The 12,035-nt window shown below is 40.1% G+C and overlaps 1 protein-coding gene across 1 annotated transcript in view; it reads right to left on the reverse strand.

Moving 5' to 3' along the window:
• wnt3 (wingless-type MMTV integration site family, member 3) overlaps positions 1–12,035 on the reverse strand; it is a 28,350-nt gene continuing 16,315 nt past the window's right edge. Inside the window, exons 3-4 of the mRNA XM_065242375.1 lie at positions 5,400–5,665; positions 1–2,745 (exon numbers count right to left, since the gene is read on the reverse strand). Of these exons, the coding sequence (XP_065098447.1) occupies positions 2,266–2,745; positions 5,400–5,665 (746 nt within the window). The 3' untranslated portion in view covers positions 1–2,265. The remainder of the gene's footprint in view (positions 2,746–5,399; positions 5,666–12,035) is intronic.

Consider the following 12,035-nt stretch of genomic DNA (forward strand, 5'->3'; position numbering starts at 1 on the left):
TTGTTCTTCAAATATATAATCTTAGTTCAGTCATACAGATATATACATTGTGTAATAAATAATATTTATAAAAACATAACATTTTTAGATTATAAAATAAAAAGGGAATTATGAACTTTAAAAGGCTTTGTACAAAACTTTGGATATAGCGGAAGGAGAAATGGGAGCATACTGGAGATGTGGCCGGTGGGAATGGGCTCCTCTGGGATTGGTGTGGATGAGGATCCAGTCTAATGTCTGCCTTTAGCTTTGTGTAGTTAAACATAATTAATGGGAAGCGCATAGAACTGTCAGAACATGTTGTATGGAAACCACTGCTAGTCTGTTGCACTATTGTGCAGGCAGACTTTCTTGCCGCTTCTACCATTTATCACACACACAAACACACAGTCACGTGACACGCTCAAGCCCACATCAGTCCAAACAACAGCTACATGCCGTCCCCCCTCCTTTATTTACCCTCGTGTTAACTATTCTCCTCTAGATCACTTTGTTCTCCTCCGTCCACATAACCTTCTCCTCATCGGGAAAGTGTTGAAACGAAGCCTTCACAGTCACGTATGAGGAGCTTTATAAAAAAAACGTATATTCATTAGTAGTTTCGTAAGTGCAAATTTTTACTCATCGGGTGCACATGAGCCCAGTGTTTGTGTGTGGTTTGTCGAATTCTGCTGTGCTTTAGACCTAGCTGTCATGCACTCGTACAGGACAGTACTCGATGGCTTTGTATCTACATGTCTTGCACCTATACAAAATACCAAAATGTTGAAGGCAGACAGTTTTACTCCACAGTCTTGTGTACTCTACACTTGGGTATGATTGCATCTCCCTGTCTGCTACGTAAAAGAAATAAACATGAGTTAGTAACACCTTACAATATGGTTATATATTATTCAACATCTATTGGTGCATTAGCGAACTGGAACTAACAATGAACGACACTTCTACATTTATTATTTTTGGTTACACTATAAGAAAGGAAGTGTTAATCTATGCTTTTAACACATTTTGTGTTAATTTTGTGTAAAAATAAGTTGTATTAAAAGTAACACAACATGTGTTGTTTCAATAATAAAACATAGATGTGTAGATTCTGGGACAAAGCATTTAAACTAACACTGATTGTGTTGTTAACACATCCGTTCTAAGTGTGTAATGTTAATTTCAACATTACATTTGATACGTTTTTTAAATTTAAACTTGTAACTGTTAACATTAGTTAATGTACATTGAACCAACAAATGAATAAGCAATTGTATTGGCAATAACTAAAATTAACAAAGATGAATACATGTTAAAAATCTATATTGTTCATTGTTAGTTCATGTTAGCTAAAGCATTTATCAATGTGAACTAATACAACCTTATTGCAAAGTGTCACCCAGGAGTTTTAAATGTAGTGAAAAGCAAAATGTTTAACATGTTAAACCTAAATGAAACACCCCCCAAAAATGCTGGACCATTTTCGACCCAGGGTTGAGTCAAAAAGGGACAAACTCAGCCGTTGGATTAAGTTAACCCAGAACATTTTTAAAGGTTAAAACAACTCAACATTTTGGGTTGAAACACATTTTGGGTTGGGTTTGTCACTTTTTGACCCAATGCTGGGTTGAAAATTATCCAGCATTTTTTAATGCTTTTCTGCTTTTCCATAGAAACCTGTTGGATAGTTCGTGTCACTTCTGTGCTTGCCTCAAGTACTGACCCATGTTGGAGAGTGCAAGTTTCCTTGGGGAAACCTAAGGAGATCATGGAGAAATCATAGGCATTGCATTGGATTCAGTAGTACTATAGCAGGGCATGTAATAGGCCCAGCTTTCAGTAGTTAACCAGGACTTTCTCGTCCTCCTTTCTCTTCTTTTTATGTTCTTTCATGCATGATTAGTGTCAGTGTGTGTAAGTAATCAGAGGTGGACTGATCCTGTTTCAGCCTCTGGGCTGTAGGGCGAGATGATCAGAGAGATGGTGTTACAGTTAAAGACATTTGAATGATAACAGCGAACAGTAGGGGAAGAGCCCAGACATTTCAGAAGAACGGCAGTAGTAAACACATGAGCATTGCCAACAAGCTTTTGCCGCATGGAGATGAAAATCGGGCACATTAGTAAAGAGTTCTAGTACAGAAGTGCCACTGCTATCTGTGTATCATGATGATACACCATAGTGAGTGTGTGTGTGTATGTGTAGGTTTTCTGCATTTTTTATGCCTTTCCTTTACTCTCTCTTTAATGTCCACAAGTCCTTGTTGTCCTCCACCTGCTGCTTTTATTTACACGTGTGCACATCGTAAACTCTCACGCACTCCTGGCAACTGACGTAGCAGCACCAGTGAAAGATGCAGTGGCATTTCTCTTTGCGTTTCTCTGTCCGTGTGTTATGACCACGCCCACAGCAGAGCAAGTCGCAGCCCTCGATGCCATGCGAGGACACGTTGCAGACACGGTCGCGGGTACCAAATGACCCCGTTTCTGGGTTTGGTTCGCAAAAGTTGGGCGATCCCTCATAGTAGACCAGGTCTCTCTCAGTGGGGTGTTTGAAGAAAGCGTATTTTGCACGTAGTGTCTCCACCCAGCCCCGAGATTCCCGGTGTTTCTCCACCACCATCTCGGAGGCACTGTCATACTTGTCCTTAAGGTAGTCGCCTAACAGCCTGAAGTCAGGTTGAGCCCACCAGCAGGTCTTCACCTCACAGCTGCCTGATAGTCCGTGGCACTTACAGCGCAGGTGCATGTTTTCCAGGATAGTCTGGGGAAGAGAAAACATCAGAAATTGGTATATTATTATCAGCATGACACTTTGTAAGGGCTAACCTACAGCAAGGATTTACACTATATTGCCAAAAGTTTTGGGACACCTGCCTTTATATGCACGTTAACCTAAATGACATCCTGTTCTTAATCCAAGGGGGTTTAATATGGAGTTGGCCCACCTTTTGCAGCGATAACTTTTTCGTCTATTCTTGGAAGACTTTCTACAAGGTTTAGGAGTGTGTTTATGGGAATTTTGCCCATTCTTCTAAAAGCACATTTGTTAGGTCAGACACTGATGTTGGACGAGAAGGCTTTGCTCGTAGTCTCCACTCTAATTCATCCCAAAGATTTTCTATTGGGTTAAGGTCAGGACTCTGTGCAGGCCAGTCAAGTCACTCCACACCAAACTCCCTCACTCATGTCTTACTGGTGCACAGTCATGTTGGAACTGGAAGGGGCCATCCCCAAATTGTTCCCACAAAGCTGGGAGCATGAAATTGTCCAAAATGTCTTGGTATGATGAAGCATTAAGAGTTCCTGAGGCCATGGAAGTGATTGGAACACCTAAATTAAATGATTTGGAGGGGTGTCCCAAAACTTTTGGCAACATATTGTAATTTCAGAATAAATCCTGATGTAAATCCATGAAAGGATTCATTTACAATTGACTCTCAATACTTTGTGTTATCAGTTTTAGTTAGTTATCGGGTTGACGTAAAACAAATCTCAGCCTGACGTTAACCTATTCATTCTTGGACACTTTTTTACATTAAAAATAATGTATTAAAGTATTGTGTTTCATTAATATGACCAACTGGGTCTTTCTTTGTCCCCACCACTTTTCAAAGTTACACAACTGCAAGATCCACATAAAGTGAGTTTTTACATGGTACACTTTAGGCTCAACTCATTATACTCTAATAAATGCTGGATTATTTTCAACCCAGCATTGGGTCAAAAAGTGTTCAATTAAGCCGGTGTTCAATTGACCCAACAATTGGTTAAAACAACCTAGAATTTTGGGTTGAAACAACCCAGCATAGGTTAAAGTACAACCCAATGTATTCATCCCTTTTTTGACCCAACGCTGGGTTAAAAACAACTCATATTTTTTAGGAACAGTATGTATTTTGTTCCTGCCATTCTTGATTGGATGCAAACATATTTTGGCAATGACATGAGACAGGCATGAAAAGAAAAGACATCTTTTTATGTATTGCGAGGTGTGGCCCTAGAAGCTTGGCAAGCGGTTTCGCTTTCAGTGCTGCTTCTGTTTTGCCGCCTTTCTGTCATTGAAAATGCACTGGGAACTTGTGGTTATTGTATGAGATTGTTTTTAAAACAACCTGGACTGTAACTTTTTCTTCATGATCTCAGGCCACAGGTGTTGAGCATGCAGACAGGCCCTTGCAGTTCTTGGCTAATTCTTCTCTGAAGTCCCACTTAATGGAGTTTGCCACTGGCACTCTATGCCTTTGTTTTGGTTTGTTTGCCTTAATTCCCTTTCTATATTTAACTGTAGAATTCCCCAGCTGCGGCGGAAGGCAGGTGTTTGCGAGTCCCTCGGGGATTTGGTTGAGACCACTGACATCATGTTCCTAACTCTGTGGGCCCTGGGTGGGTCTCACCGGCTGTGCTGAAACAATGGCACAGGTAAGGCAGATGGGGTCTTGATAGGTCTTACTACCTGCTCCTGTGGTCTCTTTTGATTCCTGTCGAGTATTGATCAAAGCAGCGGCCTGTTGCACTGTGGTCTTGGCCATGGCCCCTTAAGCACCTTTAGGGCAAAAGACTCCAACTCTGAGTCATGACAGCGGCATTGATGGGCTAAACCCAGAACCCAAATGTTGTTCTTGACTCCCTGTCTTCTTCAAACCACCAACCGAGTTTATACCGCTGTCACGGATTTAGATACAAGTTGCGAGAGGCATAAAAGGATAAGGGAAGTAATTACCCAGTTATTTCTCAAGAAATTTCAGTGTTTAGGGAAGAGGATCAGGAGATATTTGACAGATTGTGGTGCATTAACACCTTGTGTGAACTGTGAGGTACAAGACCCACCCAAGAGCCATACAACAAGTATAGCTTTGTTCATTGTTTAGTTGCCATAAACCTGCTGGTTCAAATGTGAGCTGCGTAATTTATGAGAACACTTATTTATGTTCATTCTGCTAGTGAAATCCAAACTTCATCTTTTATATACATGGGGTGTAAAATTTATATTTTTACATAATGTTATGTAGGCAAGATGTGGCACAGTATAATGCTGCGGGAAATGCAATGTTCAATATGGCCACTCTAGCAAAGAAAGTCCCGACTTCTATTAAAAAGAGCCAATCATAATTCGATAAAGACCAATGATTCCCTGGGGCTGTAGCCTTTGCGCATATCTAGTAGCTGAAATACCCCAGAAAAGGTGTTTTAGCACAATTTGAGCTTTATAAAGTAAATGTTGATGTCATGTTTAATTGTTGGTCAGAAATAATGTTGTTTAATAGTGATTTTAAGGTCGACGCACACTAGAAGATAATTGGGCTCTCCCTCCTCTGACGCAACTGGTTATAAGTGTCTTTGGCATAAATTTAGAAGGTCATATTTTATTAAAAGTATGAATTCCATAGCAGTTAATTTCAAAAAGGTCTTTCTTACCATCCGTCCTGCCTCATTGTTGTGCCTGTTCATGGCAGACCGAGCATCTGGTCGGTTCTCGCGAGCATCAGCAAACTCCCGAGACACAAGAACCCCAAACTCGGCATCCTCACTGCATCCACCCCACTTCCATCCCTCTCCCGGTGGGCCTTTATGATGGGAGTCGCAGCCACACATTGTGGACGTCCCCTCTGCACATGACCGTGTGACTGCAAATGCCACTCCAGCTGATGCAATGGCATGAACAAATGCAGATTCTCTTGTAGCTGGAAAAATAAAAAGAATAATTTAGTTTGGTAACATAATGTGCAAACATTTCCTCATGTTTTTATAAAAAGTTTCCTCCTTTTCAGAGACAGAACTGTCTTTCTAATTGAACTGTCTACAGAGGCACCATTTCAAGACATCATAGCAGCACTTAGGAGGCAACACCTAATTTGGTGATAAATACAAAAAGTCATGTTGGCAAAAGCATCAAGCTATTTTGTTTGGACAGTCAATGGTACAGTGCTTCCCTCGACTACCACACCGCCAGTGACTAGCAACAGCAGAGCGACACAATCTCGTTCATTTCAATGGAAGCTTGGCCACCTCTGGCCACAGGAGCAGCACTGACCGTTGGCGACAGGAAGTGGCATGTACAGCTACGCAACTAAATTGAGAAAAATTTATCTTTATGCAGATGATGAGCGACTTTTGGGAGTGATGAGCGACTTTTGGGAGTGACTACCAACGAGAGAAAAGCAGTAGAGTTCACATTATCCGGACGGTTATTTTTATAGTTTATAGTTGCTACTAGGACAACCAGAATTAGTAACTCCTCCTAACAACCTAATTAAAAGAAGAGGTAACTATTTTCAAAAGTTATCATTTTCAGGACTCCAAAATGCTGTCGCTGTGTAAATGAACAACCAAACATATTTAAAGTTCCCATTTTTGCTTTAAAACGTTGATAACAAATTTGAGCCGAATTCAAGGACAGTGCATGGCATGTAGCCTTCATGGAGTCAATCCCATAATACACTGTGATGAGATAGGTGAACAAGTAAGATGGTACTAGATGGTGAACGAAATTTCCATTATATGTACGTTTCAATACAATATTCAAGATAAAACAGAAAATAAAATAGTTTATTTTAAAAATATTTTACACCATCATTTGTATGTTCAGTACTAGACAGTTTCCCATGCCAAGCGCTGTTTGTTATGCACCAAGAGTCTTTGCCTGTCTATATCATTCTAGATCGATCATGTATGATATTTCATGGCAGTTAGGGTGCTACCCAAGAAGATACCTGCTTATGTTAACAGTAGACAGCTCCCTAGGTTTTGAAACGGTACAGTAAAATCTATCCTGGGGCTCTTATCTAAGGTTTAAATGAGATCTGTCCTCTTTACCTGCAATCCTCCTAAAACTTTCTCATGCGTGCTGTTTCTTAAGGGCAAAGATCATTTTCTGTGATGGGTTTAGGAATATTGACGAGTTTTTTGAGTGCAACGTCACAATGGCAGCGATCGCTTTGACAGCGCAGGCATGTGTAGTCTCAAAGGTGCACTGGTTTCTCTCTGGATTGTGTTTCGGGAGCTCTCTCTGTCTTCCCACCACTCTAAGCCCTGCGGCCACGTGTGTGAAAGCCAGCAATAAGTCTGCGAGTTTGGTTTCTGAAGGCATGTGCTGAGAGATGGAGTTACGCCCCCTTTGAATGCAACAGCTTATTATGTAACCAGACACCACAGTTTCACAATCGCAGCACACGTACTGTGGCTCACCAGCTCTTGGTGTCCCTTCTCCTTCCCACAGGAGAAAGCGCAAGTTAACCAACCCATCAAACTTCATCCAACCATTTGTGTGGCCCTGATGGCTCATTCTGAGTCAGACCAAGTCACAGATTATGTTTAAAATGCATTTCAGTATTGTACCAGGTATGCATTGCATCACCTTATTGTTAACGACAATCTTGGGAATTTACGAGAAAAACACAGAAGCTCAGAAATGGTTGTAACACCTCAACACGGAATATTTCTTGCATTAATACACCAAAATTAAAATAAGGGTATCACTATGTATTCTTGTTTTTGTGATAGGGTTCAGTTTTACCAGAGATTCGTCTTATAATTGAAAAATGGTCCTTTGGGCAGTATCCTTTAAAAAGGTCCTAATATGTACCATGTAAGTGTTGGACCCTGGTATTACGTACCTGCAATTACAATAAAACCATTTTGGAAACCCATTGCCAAATAACATTTCTGATGATTTTGCAGACTCATGTTGCCACTCGTATTCTTGTCCTATCCTTGCATGAAGCTCGTATCCACACACATACACAAGCAGTCCTATTCAAATAAAGGTTGTGTTTGGTCGCACACCTCTCTGGGTTTGTGGGAGGCCCAGTTGGTTCTGGCAGGCCCATTTGGGTTCACCACAACAGAGAGCTGTGAGCTTTGGGCCCCAGGAGCTCTGGCCAAGGGCCAAGAGGAGCACAGCTCCCGCTACCTGCTGGCTCCATGAATCCGCCTTTGTCTCCGTGTTGTCACACTGTATTACCCACACAAAAGGACCCAGCACCCCTCACCCCATAGCCCAGTTCAGTGCTGCCCAGAGCAGGGGCTGGCATTTCCAAAAGGAGCGACCCCCCACCACCACCTTCTGTGACACACATACACAAAACACACATACATCTCATACCAGCCACCATGCCAAAATATAACCTTTCTTTTCAAAGCTTAAAAAAACAATCCAAAGCGATGCCCCCTCATTCAAACCAATTGGTCCTTCTTCCTTATCTGCACCTCACACTGTCCCCCTCACCCTCTCTAGTTCCCCCTGTCTTCCACCTCTCTTCCTCTGTGATGGGGACGGATGGAGATTCCCTTTCAGCCTGCTTTCACGACACAGTCAAAAGGGCGTGTGAATGGGGTGTCCGTGGGAGCCGGGCGGTAAGAGGCACACAGGGATGGCTCATACTGGCCTTCATGCACAGTAGGGGTCGAAGTGAACTCTCTAGCCCCTTTCTATTGCTTGTAATCTCATTTGGCTTGCGATCCCTTTTCTGTGTCTCCCTCGCTCGCTGCCTGTTCCTGCCCAGGTCCTGCAACTGCTACTAACTGCTTTAAGATATTAACCAGTGCTCTGGTACTGGCAATTCAGTTCACAGCACCAAAAGTTATGGTAAAGCTACTCAGTCTGTCTAGACTCTGCTCTACAATTTGTCCTGTTGCTCATCCTAGACAAAGACTGTTAGTCTCGTTTAGATCAATTTGACCACCAGCATTACGTTTGGTGCGTAATTTTGCTTTTTCTGGCTAAAGCGAGAGGCTCATTTTTCTGCACTGTTAGAAGAAAATGGTCCAAAAATGGTCTACGCTGTCACTGAGTTAGTACCCTTTAAAAAGGTTTTAATATGTAAGGTGTAGATATGGATACATTTGGTACCAGTATATACTTTTGCGGTAGCCTACTAATATGCTAGCCTGGCTAACACCAGACCAGTCTCATATGAGACGTGGTCTGGGAACCACATGCTCATTTTCTCGTATTTGAGGCGTGGTTTACGCAGGGCCGGTTCTAGATATTTGGAGGCCCTAGGCAAAATTTATGTTGGAGGCCCCTCACACCCCTCTAATTTTCAGAATAATGTGAGAACGTGTTTTTCTACTGCGTTAGAAATCAGATGAGCACTACTAATAAACATGTTTTTCCCCATTTTATCAACAAATTGATTAACTTTATGCTAAAATGTAATTAGAAATTATGCAAAACCACATGTGTTAAAAATTTTAAGGCAGTCACATTTATTAAAAACACCACCTTTTTGGGATAACACAGGATAACAGTTTTGCTTTCTCCAAAGAGTAAAATTAAAAAGACAACAGTACCTTGCAAAAACCCTAAATATAAAAAAAATACAGGTGAACACCTCCTAGAAAACTTTTATTGTTTTTTTTATTTTAACTTGGTATAAAGAAGAATTTCCCTCTTACTTAACCAATATACAGTATAGTCTATCAGACTATTGCAATACCTTTTTATAAACTACTGTACCTTAAATATCCATACAAATCAGCTGCCACTGGAAGTTAAACAGACAAATTACTTTCATGATTTGGAAACTAAAATAAAGTGTAGAGGACTTACAAGATATACAGACAGTTTACTTTAGGTAACGCCAGTTTTGTTTGCTGTTCGACTTTAAATACAAACTTTTTTAAATACAAACTTAATTCTTGCAGTGGCGGCGCCGCATAAAGTTGAACTCATCTTAAAACTTCATTTAATGCTGTCAGTAGTGATTGTCGGACCAGCGCACATGGACTTAACAGTTATGGAGGCCCCCTTCCAAGCTTGAGGCCCTAGGCATTTGCCTACTCTGCCTATAGCTAGCGCCGGCCCTGGGTTTACGAATGCCCAGAGCCGTTTATTGAGAGATACGAATGTCTATCAAATGCGTCTGTATGTAGCTCATAGCCAATTTTACCAGATGACGTATGTAGAGCGACATAAATTCAATCGTCAACCACTACTGGGTACGTGTGCACACAGCTGAAAGCTATGCAACTAAACCAGTAGCTGTATATTGATATTAAAAAGCAACACAACTTAGTGTCACTGTGACAACCACAGTAGGTAGGCTACAGGCATAATGACAATATTAATAAATACCACTTACCATTTATAAGTTAAATGGACTTCCTCGACGACGATGGCTAGCAGGTTGGTTCTATAAAACTTGTGGCTATCATGTTTTGCCATATCCAAACATCATTCTTGGATAAGAAATTGTTTAACGATAAAATTAGCTCTTTTTCTTTAAAGAAACTTGCGTTAAAAACTACTTAGAACACTATCTAAAGCTACATCGAAAAGGAACTTCGCATCTGCTGCCATGTTGGATAAACAAAACTGATTCGGTGTGTCGCATAGATGTCGTTATCGTCTTGCTGCCCCCTCCACGTTCTGTGATAGGTTCCCTATATCAGGGGAAAAATTAGTCCATGGATTCCGTGCTAGACTTGCTGCATGAATAAATTTGCGCGCAAGACTGCATGGGGAAACCCAGGCTACTAATATGCACTCTCTGGTACCAATATTTAGGTACTAATATGAACTCTTTTGGTGCAAAGGTGTACTTTTTAAAAATCTACTGCCCCAGTGACAGCTAGGAACCATCTTTAACCATTTTTTCTGACATACGCTGCATTGTCATTATGTCTTCAAATTGCGCAAATTGACATTGCAAATTTAAATAATACGGCCAATAACAATGACAATGACAATAATAACCAACATCAGTCAACATAATGATTGAAATGACTTATCGAGAGAGGAAAAACGATGTTTTAGTCGCATATCATCAGTTAGTGAAAACGCTGTCATTTCACAAACGGTTTTATCGACATTTAGAAAATATCGCATATGTTTTCTGCAAATCTGTAATATAAACGCAGCAAATGTGAGATATAAAACCACAATTTTAATAAATGTGTTTTGTTTTAATAGATAAAAAAATAGTTTTTTTTTGGCTTAGAGAGAAACCCTTCTGGCATTATTCTAGTCATGACTGAGCATATCAGTTTTAGTGCTTTTGTCCTAGCTGCATGAAGAGTATTATGCCATCAATGCAGTGAAATGTATACATTTTGAATGAGGCTTAAGTGTCCAAATACAATTTTGGTCATTCCAGAAGAAAATGTTATTGTTCAGAGCTTGTTCTTTCATGTCTTGATTAGAAGATTTGATGGAGTTCACAGTTGCCAGGTATGAGAGAAGGGTTGCCAGGTATGATAGAGGGTAGATCTTTGTATCAAAGGAGCCAGGATGATGCTGTCTTTGATGCTCTATAGAGACCTGAATCAGGACGGTGAGTTATGACATCATCAGCCTTGTCACTGAGTTGTCATTGAGCATTTTAACTACGGCACTGATTTATATTACATGTAAGCTTCATCTTATAATAATAACTCTGTGCCATTTTCTCTAAAAGTTCCAAATATTCAAATTTTTACAAGATGCAATATAAGTCTCATGTGTGCCTAATATGTCTGCAAAGTTTCAGCTCAAAAATTCCCCATAGATAATTTGTTATACCATGTCCAAAATGCCACGTTTTAATAGACAGACACAAAATTAGTCAAAAACCAAAATGTTTTAAATAAGAATTTATCACATTTGTTCACTGCTCACTATTTTCCCACTTTGAACACAGAGTATAATCATCCAAAATAGTTTTTTTTTTTGGCATAGAGAGAACCCCTTCTGGCATTATTCTAGTCATGACTGAGCATATCAGTTTTAGTGCTTTTGTCCTAACTGCATGAAGAGTATTATGCCATCAATGCAGTGAAATGTATACATTTTCAATGAGGCTTAAGTGTCCAAATACAATTTTGGTCATCCCAGAAGAAAATGTTATTGTTCAGAGCATGTTCTTTCATGTCTTGATTAAAAGATTTGATGTTTGAGTTCACATATGTTGTATTTAATTTACGTATCAACTTAGTTTTAGATGTTTCTCATTAATTTGCTTATATGAGACAATTGATCAAATACATTAGGAGTATGAAGCTTAAAAATAATGTAAAATGTAGGTAAAATAATCCTGAAAATAAGACTTTTTTATTTTGCATACATTTTTAAGA

This window comes from Paramisgurnus dabryanus, chromosome 1, assembly GCF_030506205.2.
Source record: "Paramisgurnus dabryanus chromosome 1, PD_genome_1.1, whole genome shotgun sequence".
NCBI lineage: Eukaryota > Metazoa > Chordata > Actinopteri > Cypriniformes > Cobitidae > Paramisgurnus > Paramisgurnus dabryanus.